Source organism: Salmo salar, chromosome 26 (genome assembly GCF_965601325.2).
Source record: "Salmo salar chromosome 26, fSalSal1, whole genome shotgun sequence".
NCBI classification, from domain to species: domain Eukaryota; kingdom Metazoa; phylum Chordata; class Actinopteri; order Salmoniformes; family Salmonidae; genus Salmo; species Salmo salar.
The window spans coordinates 56723027-56739134 of NC_138316.1; the positions used below are offsets into that span (position 1 = coordinate 56723027).

The 16108-nt window shown below is 46.8% G+C and overlaps 1 protein-coding gene across 1 annotated transcript in view; it reads right to left on the reverse strand.

Annotated features, from left to right (window-relative positions):
• The window catches only part of LOC106588060 (Golgi apparatus protein 1), a 55761-nt gene extending 42723 nt beyond the window's left edge, over positions 1–13038 (reverse strand). Inside the window, exons 1-4 of the mRNA XM_082969890.1 lie at positions 12450–13038; positions 5761–5790; positions 5441–5527; positions 3188–3403 (exon numbers count right to left, since the gene is read on the reverse strand). Coding sequence (XP_082826016.1) covers positions 3188–3403; positions 5441–5527; positions 5761–5790; positions 12450–12773 — 657 coding nt within the window. The 5' untranslated portion in view covers positions 12774–13038. The remainder of the gene's footprint in view (positions 1–3187; positions 3404–5440; positions 5528–5760; positions 5791–12449) is intronic.
• Positions 13039–16108: the final 3070 nt, after the last annotated feature.

A 16108-nucleotide genomic window follows, 5' to 3' on the forward strand; every position in this document is an offset into this window, starting at 1 on the left:
TGTTATTTCATAGTTTTGATGTCTTCACTATGATTCTACAATGTAGAAAATAGGAAAAATAAAGAAAAACCCTGGAATGAGTAGGTGTGTCCAAACTTTTGACTGGTACTTTTCTTAATTAATTTGATTAATATTATGGTGTTTCTATTCTATGAAAAAAACGAAAAACCCCTCCGGGTAATTTCCGACCGTTTCGCTCTCGGAGCGTAAACTGGACGTTTGGGCCGAGGAGTAGTGTTGATTTGATCGTTCAGGCCTTAAAATGGGAGTCAAGCACCCAAGCTAACGTTGGCTAGCTACTTCCAGACACAAATGAGACCACGCTAACCATTTTACTCACCATAGCAGAGTATCTTCTGAAAACAACTTTTATTTTCAATCAAAAATAATTCTCATGAAAGCAAAAACGAGGCTTCAAAGTAAAACATTTTTTTTTGCAATCAAATATTTTGTAAAAGAGCGCAAAACTTTATTCATTTTATTCCCCCCCATAAATTTGAGAACAAATGTATTTGAAAACAAAACTCTATTTTAATTTCACTACCAACCACCCTCCATTTTGGTCATTTGTTGAGTGTCAGTTTGACTACAACCAACCAATACTGTTCAGCCTTTCTTTCCGACGCAAAGGAAGTTATAGCGGACACCAACGAAGAAGGACTGTGTTTAGTGATGGCATCTCAGGTAAACAGCACTGGGCGTTCTTCCATCCAACACCAACGAAGAAGGACTGTGTTTAGTGATGTCATCTCAGGTAAACAGCACTGGGCGTTCTTCCATCCAACACCAACGAAGAAGGACTGTGTGGTGATGTCATCTCAGGTAAACAGCACTGGGCGTTCTTCCATCCAACACCAACGAAGAAGGACTGTTTAGTGTTAGGGTTAGTACTGGGTGTTCTTCCATCCATCTTCTACATAGCTAGTAGTTAGCTCCTACGATTCAGTGTCGGTTCATAACATTCTACTATATTACACACACACACACACACACAGTAGAATGATAAATCATGCAATTATTATTCTCAAGCTAACCAAAAGCATTTAGCTAGAACACCTGTTCTTGCCCTTTTCAGTTGAATTAATCTAACTTTCTTTCATGGCAACTCATAAGCAGGCCACGTCCTATTAGTTTCATAGTCGATATATAATCATATTTCATGGTAACTCATAAGCAGGCCACGTCCTATTAGTTTCATAGTCGATATATAATCATATTTCATGGTAACTCATAAGCAGGCCACGTCCTATTAGTTTCATAGTCGATATATAATCATATTTCATGGCAACTCATAACCAGGCCACGTCCTATTAGTTTCATAGTCGATATATAATCATATTTCATGGCAACTCATAACCAGGCCACGTCCTATTAGTTTCATAGTCGATATATAATCATATTTCATGACAGTGTAACGGTTTGCTTTGTTTACAGCTGGGTGAAAGAACACAATATGTCTGTCAGGGAAGGCTATTCTGATATGTCAGATGAAGAGTTAGAGCAGAAAGTCAGGGCCATTAAGGCAAGGATGCCCCATGCGGGCTTTAGAATGGTCAAAGGAAGTCTCAGAGCAATGGGCCATCGTGTACAATGGCAGAGACGAGTCAGGGAGCCTTGGCAGAGACGAGTCAGGGAGCCTTGGCAGAGACGAGTCAGGGAGCCTTGGCAGAGACGAGTCAGGGAGCCTTGGCAGAGACGAGTCAGGGAGCCTTGGCAGAGACGAGTCAGGGAGCCTTGGCAGAGACGAGTCAGGGAGCCTTGGCAGAGACGAGTCAGGGAGCCTTGGCAGAGACGAGTCAGGGAGCCTTGGCAGAGACGAGTCAGGGAGCCTTGGCAGCATGTAGATGGTGCAGGTATCATTGCCAGAATGATCCAGCTTCGCTGCTCGGCAAAAATACTCTGTTCCTGCTCTCATCTCTCGTCCACATTGATACAAATCATAAATTGATAAAAAAGGTACAAAGATGTATAAAGTATCCATCAAATCTAAGAAATAATTTAACTTTTTTTTATTCTTACTTACTCGAAGACAAATGTTCAATGATGTATGAAATGGGAGTTGTTCTTCATCAACTGGTAACACATTAATAATGAAGCAGGTTAAATAGATTCAACATTTCACTTTTAATCCCAATGCTTTTTTTCTTCGAGATACACCATTGTCATCTTTAGCGATATAGATGGATTCTCAAGGAAGGTCAGTATATTATTTTGTATATACAATATTGCATATTTCCCCATCACCTAATGAACAACCACAATACCAGTCTGGTGGTAAGCTTTCTGTGCTGTATTGACGGATCCTGAAAATGACATCTGCTGCTTTAGATTGAACGGCCATATCTCAGTTATTGTTTTCATATCTACAACAACAACAATAATAAAAAGAGGCTATTTTCTTTACTTTCAGAGAGCGAGCTGATCAAAGGGATAGAAAATGTAGATATTGGCAGAGGTTCGCTGTCCGAGGAACAGGCCGTGGAAGGTTTATTGCTGCTTAAAGTGTCCATAACCAGAGGTAAGAGCCCCAGGACAGCAACACAATTAGACCCAACCAAATCATGAGAAAACAAAAACGATCATTCTTTCCAATGTGCCAAGTAATTAACAAAAAAAATCCGAGCAAACTAGAATGTTATTTGGCCCTAAACAGAGAGGACACAGTGGCAGAATACCTGACCACTGTGACTGACCCAAACTTAAGGAAAGCTTTGACTATGTACAGACTCAGTGAGCATAGCCTTGCTATTGAGAAAGGCCGCCGTAGGCAGACATGGCTCTCAAGAGAAGACAGGCTATGTGCAACACTGCCCACAAAATGAGGTGGAAACTGAGCTGCACTTCCTAACCTCCTGCCCAAATGTATGACCATATTAGAGACACATATTTCCCTCAGATCACACAGATCCACAAAGAATTTAAGAAACAAATCCCCATCTTGATAAAGACCCATATCTATAAAAAAAAAAGGGCCAACCAGTGAAGAACAAAAACAGCATTGGTAATCCAACCTATACAGAGCTGGATTGTCCTCCCACACACTATAAATCCTTCAGTACAGACCTGAGACCCAAACCAAAATCACTAGACAACTCAGAGAGACGACCGGGGGTGGCTCAGCCCCTTCCTACCTATGAGTATCTCTATAACAACAACACACACACACACACACACTCTCCCATCCCACCTTCTCTCCAACGTTGATGCTTCCACAGCGTAGCGCGTTGATGTCCTCTCTACACTGGTCCATGAAGCCACAGATGAGTCTGTAGTCTGAGAAGACGACAGAGGTCATCTTGGTGACGTACTGGTGGCACTGGTACTCCGTGATGTTACCACGGTGATCCACCAGGCAGGACACCAGGTAACCCTTACCACGCTCCTCCTCCGAACACTCCTTAATCTGAGGGGACACACACACAGAGGTGAAATACACACTCCTTAATCTGAGGGGGGGGGGGGTGAATTACACACTCCTTAATCTGGGGGGGGGGGGGTTAAATACACACTCCTTAATCTGAGGGGGGGAGGTGAAATACACACTCCTTAATCTGAGGGGACACACACACAGAGGTGAAATACACACTCCTTAATCTGGGGAGACAGAGGTGAAATACACACTCCTTAATCTGAGGGGGGGAGGTGAAATACACACTCCTTAATCTGAGGGGGGAGGTGAAATACACACTCCTTAATCTGAGGGGGGGAGGTGAAATACACACTCCTTAATCTGAGGGGGGGAGGTGAAATACACACTCCTTAATCTGAGGGGGGGAGGTGAAATACACACTCCTTAATCTGAGGGGGGGAGGTGAAATACACACTCCTTAATCTGAGGGGGGGAGGTGAAATACACACTCCTTAATCTGAGGGGGGGAGGTGAAATACACACTCCTTAATCTGAGGGGGGGGGGTGAATTACACACTCCTTAATCTGGGGGGGGGGGGGGTGAATTACACACTCCTTAATCTGGGGGGGGGGGGGTGAATTACACACTCCTTAATCTGGGGGGGGGTGAAATACACACTCCTTAATCTGGGGGGGGGGGGTGAAATACACACTCCTTAATCTGGGGGGGGGGGGTGAAATACACACTCCTTAATCTGAGGGGGGGGGGGGAGAGACAGAGGTGAAATACACATTCCTTAATCTGGGGGGGGGGGGGGTGAAATACACACTCCTTAATCTGGGGGGGGGGGGGTGAAATACACACTCCTTAATCTGAGGGGGGGGGGGAGAGACAGAGGTGAAATACACACTCCTTAATCTGGGGGGGGGGGGGGTGAAATACACACTCCTTAATCTGGGGGGGGGGGGGGTGAAATACACACTCCTTAATCTGGGGGGGGGGGTGGTGAAATACACACTCCTTAATCTGGGGGGGGGGGGTGGTGAAATACACACTCCTTAATCTGAGGGGGGGTGAAATACACACTCCTTAATCTGAAAGGGGGGGGGGTGAAATACACACTCCTTAATCTGAGGGGGGGCGGAGAGACAGAGGTGAAATACACACTCCTTAATCTGAGGACACACACACAGAGGTGAAATACACACTCCTTGGAATACAACACACACACACACACACACACACACACACACCACTAAGGCGACGTTAAAACAGACTGTTGTTAATAGGATGGAATAGTAGGATCGGATTTGAGAGGAGTTAAAACCTGTAACAAAACGCTGTGTTTTATAATGGATTGGATGAAGTTCTATCGTCTCTGACAACCTGTCCTTTTAAAAACATCCAGTGGAAGAGAAGAAAAGGCTGATGGCTAGAGGACCTGGCTGAGAAGGAAAGGCTGAGAAGAGGACCTGGCTAGAGGACCTGGCTAGAGGACCTGGCTAGAGGACCTGGCTGAGAAGGTAAGGCTGAGTAAAGGACCTGGCTGAGAAGGAAAGGCTGAGTTGATGACCTGGCAGGCAGCGCCCTCTAGGGGACGGGCAGCGCCCTCTAGGGGACAGGCAGCGCCCTCTAGGGGACAGGCAGCGCCCTCTAGGGGACAGGCAGCGCCCTCTAGGGGACGGGCAGCGCCCTCTAGGGGACAGGCAGCGCCCTCTAGGGGACAGGCAGCGCCCTCTAGGGGACAGGCAGCGCCCTCTAGGGGACGGGCAGCGCCCTCTAGGGGACGGGCAGCGCCCTCTAGGGGACAGGCAGCGCCCTCTAGGGGACAGGCAGCGCCCTCTAGGGGACGGGCAGCGCCCTCTAGGGGACAGGCAGCGCCCTCTAGGGGACAGGCAGCGCCCTCTAGGGGACAGGCAGCGCCCTCTAGGGGACAAGGTGCCATTTAGGACCCTGTCAATGTCTCAGCATCAACAGACTGACATGATCTGGCTCATGGTACAGCTCTGCAGCCATAAAGACATGTTGCTGTCTGTGTGTGTGTGTGTGTGTGGTGTGTGTGTGTGTGTGTGTGTGTGTATCAGTCTAACCTCAGTGATAGTACTCTTGCAGATCTCCATGGCCACAGACTCAAACTTGGGATCCATTGTCAGGTTCAGCTTGTAGTTCCATAGCAACTGGAGGGAAGAAGGAGAGAGACCATGAGAGCGACAGAGACACACAGAGAGAGAGACAGACAGAGACAGAGAGACAGAGACAGAGACAGAGAGACAGAGAGACAGAGAGAGACAGAAAGAGAGAGAGAGAGAGAGAGAGAGACAGAGACAGAGAGAGAGACAGAGAGAGAGAGAGAGACAGAGAGAGAGAGAGAGAGAGAGAGAGACAGAGACAGAGAGACAGGAGAACTTACATGGTTGCAGTCGACAGCAATCTCTGTTTCCTGGAAAGAGAGAAACACAGGTATTAGACTACATGATCAAGACGCTTTCTACTCAGTCTTTACTGAAGATGAAACCACACACACTCCACACACACACACTCACTCCACACCTTCACCCCCGACTGGTTTTTATTGAAGCCGTCTTAGTGTTCTTGAGCTGGCGGTTATAAATACATGTGAACCTCCATTAGTTGGGGCTTAGATCTGTCCTGCAGAGGAACCATTATTTGGGGCTTAGATCGGGGGGGGGGGGGGGGGGGGTCGAGGACTCGGTGGGCTGGGTGTCGGTAACCAGGACGACGGGGGTCGAGGACTCGGTGGGCTGGGTGTCGGTAACCAGGACGATGGGGGGGGGGGGGTCGAGGACTCGGTGGGCTGGGTGTCGGTAACCAGGACGACGGGGGTCGAGGACTCGGTGTCGGTAACCAGGACGACGGGGGGGGGGGGGGGGGGGGGGGGGGGTCGAGGACTCGGTGGGCTGGGTGTCGGTACCCGAGTACGACCAGAGAGTGACTCAGGGAGAACTGTATCTCAGGAGTGTATCTATTAAGTCAAAAGGATTGCCAGGATCCAGAACAGGGTGTTCTAGAGGCCAGGGCCCAGAACAGGGTGTTCTAGAGGCCAGGGCCCAGAACAGGGTGTTCTAGAGGCCAGGGCCCAGAACAGGGTGTTCTAGAGGCCAGGGCCCAGAACAGGGTGTTCTAGAGGCCAGGGCCCAGAACAGGGTGTTCTAGAGGCCAGGGCCCAGAACAGGGTGTTCTAGAGACCAGGGCCCAGAACAGGGTGTTCTAGAGGTTAAGCCCTCTGTTAACCAGACACTAATCACATTGAGACAAAGGAACAAGAGGCCACTACTGTTAAATAGAAACATATGAACCAATCTACCAATTTGTTTATCAGAGCCAGAAGACAAATTATCTTCTACTTTAATGAACATTATACCAGTTCTCACTGCTTAGCCTCTAAGAAAATCGCACAGCACGGCTGACGAAAGAAAACTAATACATAAATACACACAAAATAAAACTCTACAATTTATACGATTTTACTGAGTTACAGTTCATAAGGAAATCAGTCATTTGAAATAAATTAATTAGGTCCTAATCTATGAATTTCACATGACTGGGCAGGGGTGCAGCCATGGGTGGGCCTTGGAAGGCATAGGCCCAGCCAATCAGAATGAGTTTTCCCCACAAAAGGGCTTTATTACAGACAGGAATAGTCCTTAGCACTCCTCAGATGATCCCGCAGGTTAAGGCGGCGGACGTGGAGGTCCTTCGATGCCGTGGTTACGGGTGATCTGCGATTGTGAGGCCGGGTTGGAAGTACTGCCAAATTCTCTAAAACGCCATTGGAGGCGGCTTATGGTAGAGAAATTAACGTGAAATTCTCTGGCAACAGCTCTGATGGACATTCCTGCAGTCAGCATGACAATCGCGCACACCCTCAAAAGTTGAGATGTCTGTGACATTGTGTTGTGTGACAACTGTACATTTTAGAGTGGCCTTTTATTGTCCCCAGCACAAGGTGCACCTGTATAATGATCATGCTGTTTAATCAGCTTCTTGATATGCCACACCTGTTAGGTGGATGGATTATCTTGGCAAAGGAGAAATGCTCACTAACAGGGATGTTAACAAATTTGTTCATTTTTGGGGGGGAGAAGTAAGGATTTTTGTACGTATGGGACCAACACTTTACTAGTTAAAAGTTTGGACACACCTACTCATTCAAGGGTTTTTCTTAATTTTTACCATGGAATCATGTACTAACCAAAAGTGTTACATTCTTCAAAAGTAGCCACCCTTTGCCTTTGACAGATTTGCACACTCTGATAAAAAAATATATATTTTGATTTGTTTAACACTTTTTTGGTTACTACATGATTCCATATGTGTTAATTCATAGTTTTGATGTCTTCACTATTATTCTACAATGTAGAAAATAGTAAAAATAAAGAAAAACCCTGGAATGAGTAGGTGTGTCCAACCAGTACTGTGTTCAACTGCTACTGTATATATATACACACACTGCTCCAAAAAATAAAGGGAACACTTAAACAACACAATGTAACTCCAAGTCAATTACACTTCTGTGAAATCAAACTGTCCACTTAGAAAGCAACACTGATTGACAATACATTTCACATGCTGTTGTGCAAATGGAATAGACAACAGGTGGAAATTATAGGCAATAAGCAAGACACCCCCAATAAAGGAGTGGTTCTGCAGGTGGGGACCACAGACCACTCAGTTCCTATGCTTCCTGGCTGATGTTTTGGTCACTTTTGAATGCTGGCGGTGCTTTCACTCTAGTGGTAGCATGAGACAGAGTCTACAACCCACACAAGTGGCTCAGGTAGTGCAGCTCATCCAGGATGGCACATCAATGCGAGCTGTGGCAAGAAGGTTTGCTGTGTCTGTCAGCGTAGTGTCCAGAGCATGGAGGCGCTACCAGGAGACAGGCCAGTACATCAGGAGACGTGGAGGAGGCCGTAGGAGGGCAACAACCCAGCAGCAGGACCGCTACCTCCGCCTTTGTGCAAGGAGGAGCAGGAGAAGCACTGCCAGAGCCCTGCAAAATGACCTCCAGCAGGCCACAAATGTGCATGTGTCTGCTCAAACGGTCAGAAACAGACTCCATGAGGGTGGTATGAGGGCCCGACGTCCACAGGTGGGGGTTGTGCTTACAGCCCAACACCGTGCAGGACGTTTGGCATTTGCCAGAGAACACCAAGATTGGCAAATTCACAGATGAAAGCAGGTTCACACTGAGCACGTGTGACAGACGTGACAGAGTCTGGAGACGCCGTGGAGAACGTTCTGCTGCCTGCAACATCCTCCAGCATGACCGGTTTGGCGGTGGGTCAGTCATGGTGTGGGGTGGCATTTCTTTGGGGGGCCGCACAGCCCTCCTTGTGCTCGCCAGAGGTAGCCTGACTGATTTTAGGGTTTGGTTTAGTTCCTCAGTTAGGTAGTTTAACTTAACCCTAAAAACAGTTGTCACCACAACAGCAGTACGGGGCCGAAGAGAGGCCCTTTGAGCTGGGATAACAACAGTACGGGGCCGAAGAGAGGCCCTTTGAGCTGGGATAACAGCAGAGTGACCAACGTGTTGGGAGAGACAGGGTCTCTCTCACTCACTCACTCACTCACTCACTCACTCACTACAGCCCAGGGGAGCCAGTTCATGACATGAGTCACCAGCAGTCCTGTCACTCTCTGATTCAGAAACAGACAGGACATTAAGATGGCTGATCTGAGCTAGTCAATGCCGGGAACCTGCTCAGAACCAATCCTAAAACTAACATGGTACAAACCCAGGACGACAGGGGAAAGAAGGCTGGATATGTGCATCCCAAATTGCGCCCTATTCCCTATATAGTGCATTACGTAGGTAATACTACGGTGTCATTTGGGGCTAAACTGTACAGCCGACTATAGGAAACACCACTATACAGCTGAAGTGGGAGGTTTACATGCACTTAGGTGGGAGTCATTAAAACTCATTTTTCAACCACTCCACAAATTTCTTGTTAACAAACTATAGTTTTGGTAAGTCAGTTAGGACATCTACTTTGTGCATGACACAAGTCATTTTTCCAACAATTGATGACAGATTATTTCACTTATAATTCACTGTTTCACAATTCCAGTGGGTCAGAAGTTTACATACACTAAGTTGACTGTGCCTTTAAACAGCTTGGAAAATTCCAGAAAATTATGTAATGGCTTTAGAAGCTTCTGATAGGCTAATTGACATCATTTGAGTCAATTGGAGGTGTACATGTGGATGTATTTCAAGGCCTACCTTCAAACTCAGTGCCTCTTTGCTTGACATCATGGGAAAATCAAAAGAAATCAGCCAAGACCTCAGAAAAAAAGATTGTAGACCTCCACAAGTCTGGTTCATCCTTGGGAGCAATTTCCAAACACCTGAAGGTACCTCGTTCATCTGTACAAACAATAGTACGCAAGTATGAACACCATGGGACCACGGAGCCGTCATACCGCTCAGGAAGAAGACGCGTTCTGTCTCCTAGAGATGAACGTACTTTGGTGCGAAAAGTGCAAATCAATCCCAGAACAACAGCAAAGGACCTTGTGAAGATGCTGGAAGAAACAGGTACAAAAGTATCTATATCCACAGTAAAATGAGTCCTATATCGACATAACCTGAAAGGCAGCTCAGCAAGGAAGAAGCCACTGCTCCAAAACCACCATAAAAAAGCCAGACTACGGTTTGCAACTGCACATGGGGACAAAGATCGTACTTTTTGGAGAAATGTCCTCTGGTCTGATGAAACAAAAATAGAACTGTTTGGCCTTAATGACCATTGTTATGTTTGGAGGAAAAAGGGGGAGGCTTGCAAGCCGAAGAACACCATCCCAACCGTGAAGCACGGGGGTGGCAGCATCATGTTGTGGGGGTGCTTTGCTGCAGGAGGGACTGGTGCACTTCACAAAATAGATGGCATCTTGAGGATGGAAAATTATGTGGGTATATTGAAGCAACATCTCAAGACATCAGTCAGGAAGTTAAAGCTTGGTCGCAAATGGCTCTTCCAAATGGACAATGACCCCAAGCATACTTCCAAAGTTGTAGCAAAATGGCTTAAGGACAACAAAGTCAAGGTATTGGAGTGGCCATCACAAAGCCCTGACCTCAATCCTATAGAACATTTGTGGGCAGAACTGTAAAAGCGTGTGCGAGCAAGGAGGCCTACAAACCTGACTCAGTTACACCAGCTCTGTCAGGAGGAATGGGACAAAATTCACCCAACTTATTGTGGGAAGGTTGTGGAAGGCTACCCGAAACGTTTGACCCAAGTTAAACAATTTAAAGGCAATGTTACCAAATACTAATTGAGTTTATATGTAAACTTTTGACCCACTGGGAATGTGATGAAAGAAATAAAAGCTGAAATAAATCATTCTCTCTACTATTATTCTGACATTTCACATTCTTAAAATAAAGTGGTGATCCTAACTGACCTAAGACAAGGAATTTTAACTAGGATTAAATGTCAGGAATTGTGAAAAACTGAGTTTAAATGTATTTGGCTAAGGTGAATAAATTAATTTGCATTCTTCTCATTACTCTGTAGGCTACACAGTATCATAAGAGTGTCATCCATCTCACATCTGCCTCGAGTTGCACTGAACTCTGCCTCGAGTTGCACTGAACTCTGCCTCGAGTTGCACTGAACTCTGCCTCGAGTTGCACTGAACTCTGCCTCGAGTTGCACTGAACTCTGCCTCGAGTTGCACTGAACTCTGCCTCGAGTTGCACGGCTGTGCTAGCTGTCTGCTGTGCCACCTGTCTGCTGTGCCAGCTGTCTGCTGTGCTAGCTGTGTGCTGTGCCAGCTGTGTGCTGTGCCAGCTGTGTGCTGTGCCTGCTGTGTGCTGTGCCAGCTGTCTGCCGTGCCAGCTGTCTGCCGTGCCAGCTGTCTGCCGTGCTAGCTTGGCTCAACACAAGGGCAGCCCAGGCTTCAGACTGGGAGCATGGTGTTTGCAACGCCAGGGTTGTGGGTTCGATTCCCACGGGGGGCCAGTACGGAAGTACGGCCCAGGCTTCAGACTACACATACAACTGAAATTATCTGACCATCTAGGAGATGGAGAGTCAAGGATGGGAGAAGTCCTCAACTTCAAAAAACGTTGTTCTCTCCATAGCGAAGCTATCTTAGTTTACCTCTCTGTACTCACTACTGGCCTTGTTTGTTGTGGTTAAAATGGTAATGACACACCCAAGAAACAGCCACATCAAAGCGTGGCCCTGCATGGAGTAATGACCAAGCCAAAATACCAGGCCAGATCAGGAAGTGCGCTTCTCTTTTCAGCAATTTACACAGAACATTTCACCAAAAAAAATAAAAACACATTTACTTGAATAACAGTGTAGATGCAGAAACGTGTTAACGGAATGATGGCGACAACACAAACCTTCATTCTGTTAACCAAACTGCATCTTCATTGTTCTTCAAGTAGGCTTAAATATGTTTTCTGTAAATCACTGTCCTTGTGCATATAGTTTCGGTGTTAAAACTTTGAAATCAATGGGTTTTGTTTTTTAATCTGAGCGTTATTCCATAACAGTGTTATCTCCCGTGATGCTTTCTAACGAGACTTCTAAAAAACGGTCGTACCGTCATTCATTACCGTATTAGTCAGCTTATTGAAATTGATGTTTTTTGTCGTTATTTGAGACTAGTTTTAGTAATGAAATGACATTGATTGACTAAGTAGTATAAATAAAAGCTCCACTCCATTGACTGTTTCCTTCTGGAAGGTTCCTTGATCTACAGGGGACATCAGAGGATACGTCCGACTTCTATAGTGATGCATAGAAATTGTTCAATAATTTGCCGCTGAAAAACGGGGCTCTTTGCTTTGCATTGGGGGGGAAAAATGCAGTGCATTTGTGCTTAAATTTAGACTAATTAGCTTTGCTGTCACTGGAGAATCTGGAGCCATGTTTACTAGGAGAACAAGACCATCACCGACGATGTGGAATGAATATAACATGCTCTCCTCCAGATATGCCTACCTGACTGTTGTCGCATTGACATCCGACTGGCAATAGAAACACACACACACACACACACACTCACACCCGCGAACAAAAACACGTCGCCACCACCCAAATCCCGTTTTACCTCCTTTCTGTCCTGTAAACATTCCAGGACCGCTAAATTGTTGCTCCATGTGTGTTTGGGACAGAGCCGGGTCAAGTCGTCCCAACAGGACTGTTCTTCCGCCAGCTTCCACCCGGTAGCCCTCCGAGGCTGCGTCATGGCCGCAACAGCAGCAGGAGCGACCGGACCGGGCGCTCCAATAATAATATTAACGGGGACCGGAGGGTTTGCTGGCTGATTACCGAGTCCGTTTCCATTGCCGCTAGGTGCTTTCAATCCTTGAACGGTACACAGACAGAATGACACTGACAGTAAGAGCAGCTGAACACGTCCGCTCGTCGCCATCTTCGGGGAAATTGTATGAGAGTATAGCGGCAGCGGAACGGTCTGCGTGTGCGCTTAACGTTGGCTGGCCCATAGATATACGCTAAAGGTATCTAGATCCGTAATATTCCCGAACAAAAAAAATATTCTGACAATATAAAATGCATGAATGTCTATTTACTATATGGAAGTGTATGGTTTAGGATACAGCAATATTTATTTGTTACATTAGCACAAACCCTAGCATATCTGTGTCTGCGCCGATCTATTACAGTGGATAGTGCTCTCTGTCTGTAATCTACCCCCCTCCCATCTCTAGAATGTACCTAGAAATACACCGAGTGGACAGAATATTAGGAACACATCTTTTCATGATATAGTAGACTGGCCAGGTGAAAGCTATGATCCCTTAGTGATGTCACCTGTTATTAAATCCACTTCAATCCATTTAGATGAAGTGAAGGAGGCCGGTTAAATAAGGATTTTTAAGCCTTGAGACATGTATTGTGTATTATTCAGAGGGTGAATAGGCAAGACAAAAGATTTAAGTGCCTTTGAACGGGGTGTGGTAGTAGGTGCCAGGCGCACCGATTTGAATGTGTCAAGAACTGCAACGCTGCTGGGTTTTTCATGCTCAACAGTTTCCCGTGTGTAACAAGAATGATCCACCACCCAAAGGACACGCAGCCAACTGGACACAACTGTGGGAAGCATTGTAGTCAACTGTAGTCAACATTGGCCAGCATTCCCTGTAGTCAACATGGGCCAGCATCCCCTGTAGTCAACATGGGCCAGCATTCCCTGGAGTCAACATGGGCCAGCATCCCTGGAGTCAACATGGGCCAGCATTCCCTGTAGTCAACATGGGCCAGCATCCCTGGAGTCAACATGGGCCAGCATTCCTGGAGTCAACATGGACCAGCATCCCTGGAGTCAACATGGACCAGCATCCCTGGAGTCAACATGGGCCAGCATTCCCTGCAGTCAACATGGGCCAGCATTCCCTGGAGTCAACATGGGCCAGCATCCCTGGAGTCAACATGGGCCAGCATTCCCTGGAGTCAACATGGGCCAGCATTCCCTGTAGTCAACATGGGCCAGCATCCCTGGAGTCAACATGGGCCAGCATTCCCTGTAGTCAACATGGGCCAGCATTCCCTGGAGTCAACATGGGCCAGCATCCCTGGAGTCAACATGGGCCAGCATCCCTGTAGTCAACATGGGCCAGCATCCCGGTTAACGGAAGCTGTTCTAACGGCTAAGGGGGTTGAACTCAATAGTAGGAAGGTGTTCCTAATGTTTTGGACACTGTGTAACCATCGGCTTGCTCTATCAATTTGATCAAGGCCAGATTAACATCTACGAATAGACAAATGTATCTTAAGGCTATGCTCGATTTAATAATGAAGGGTATTTTGTCACCATATTCAGTGTCTCCACCCTATTCTTCTGAAGTTATTTGCAAATAAATTCTCCTTGTGAATATATCAAATACTGTGCTATTGAAACTAACGCTATCGATTTGCATACAAATGAACAAAAATCTCTCTCTCTGAAGTCCAACAATGAAATAATATTGACATATGATAAAGTGAATTAATTCAGGTAGCCTAGGCTAGTAGCCTTGTGTACCTCTGTAAGAACACTGTGCTCCGGGGGTGAACTGAGGAGACAGGAGAGAACACCGTGCTGAGGAGACAGGAGAGAACACCGTGCTGAGGAGACAGGAGAGAACACCGTGCTGAGGAGACAGGAGAGAACACCGTGCTGAGGAGACAGGAGAGAACACCGTGCTGAGGAGACAGGAGAGCACACCGTGCTGAGGAGACAGGAGAGAACACCGTGCTGAGGAGACAGGAGAGAACACCGTGCTCCAGGGGTAAACTGAGGAGACAGGAGAGAACACCGTGCTCCAGGACACCGTGCTCCGGGGGTGAACTGAGGAGACAGGAGAGAACACTGTGCTGAGGAGACAGGAGAGCACACCGTGCTGAGGAGACAGGAGAGAACACCGTGCTGAGGAGACAGGAGAGAACACCGTGCTCCAGGACACCGTGCTCCGGGGGTAAACTGAGGAGACAGGAGAGAACACCGTGCTGAGGAGACAGGAGAGCACACCGTGCTGAGGAGACAGGAGAGAACACCGTGCTGAGGAGACAGGAGAGAACACCGTGCTGAGGAGACAGGAGAGAACACCGTGCTGAGGAGACAGGAGAGAACACCGTGCTGAGGAGACAGGAGAGAACACCGTGCTGAGGAGACAGGAGAGAACACCGTGCTGAGGAGACAGGAGAGAACACCGTGCTGAGGAGACAGGAGAGCACACCGACTGACTTTTGAGAGAGAGGCTGCAGACAGGATTTCTCTACTTCAACCACTTTAATGTTTCTGCCTGTCTGGACCCAGGAACTACTGTATGATTGATTCTGTATGTGCATCCCAAATGGCACCCAATTTTCTAAACAGTGCACTACTTTTGAACAGAGTAGTGCACAATAAAGGGAATAGGGTGCCATTTGGGACTCCGGCTGTGTCTGGAAATAGAGGGGCTTCACCGCCTGTCAATCACATTCTACTATATTTTTCTCTAAAGTGTATTGAGGCTTAAATTCACATTTATTTTTGTTGGTTAAAATGCACTTTAAATAAATTGTAATTTGATTTGTTTCATTGCGGTTCTTTGAGCCCTGGCGGAGGGAGAGGGTGGGTGGCTAGGGCTGGCTGAGGTGGAGTCAGACACAGGGCAGAGACTTCCGACAGAGTACTTCCGAAATTGCACCCTATTCCCTACATAGTGCACTACTTTTGACCAGTGCCCTATGACAGTGTCACAAGTATCTTCGTCTTCTGACGATAATGCGAAATCGTCATCGGAAAAGGTAGACCAATACGCAGCAGGTGTGCAGTTATTCATTTTGAACATTTAATTAAATCAACACGAATACAAAAACAACAAACAAGAAAACTAACGATAAACTGACAGTCTGGTAAGGCACAAGGCTCAACACAGAACAATCACCCACCAATCACACACACAAACACACCACCCTGAACCACATAAAACAAATACCCTCTGCCACGTCCTGACCAAACTACAATACTAATTAACCTTTATACTGGCCAGGACGTGACAGACAGGTAGTCAGACACAGAGCAGAGATAGGAACTCCCAGCTCTATACTCTAGCTGTCACGTTCTGACCAGTAAAAGGGGTTATTTGTTAATGTAGTTTGGTCAGGACGTCGCAGGCGGGTGTTTGTTTTATGTGGTTCGGGGTTTGTTGGGATATGTGTTTATGTAGAAGGGTGTTTGTTTAGAGTATTCCGGGGTTTTTGGTTATGTTCTGTGTTGTGTAT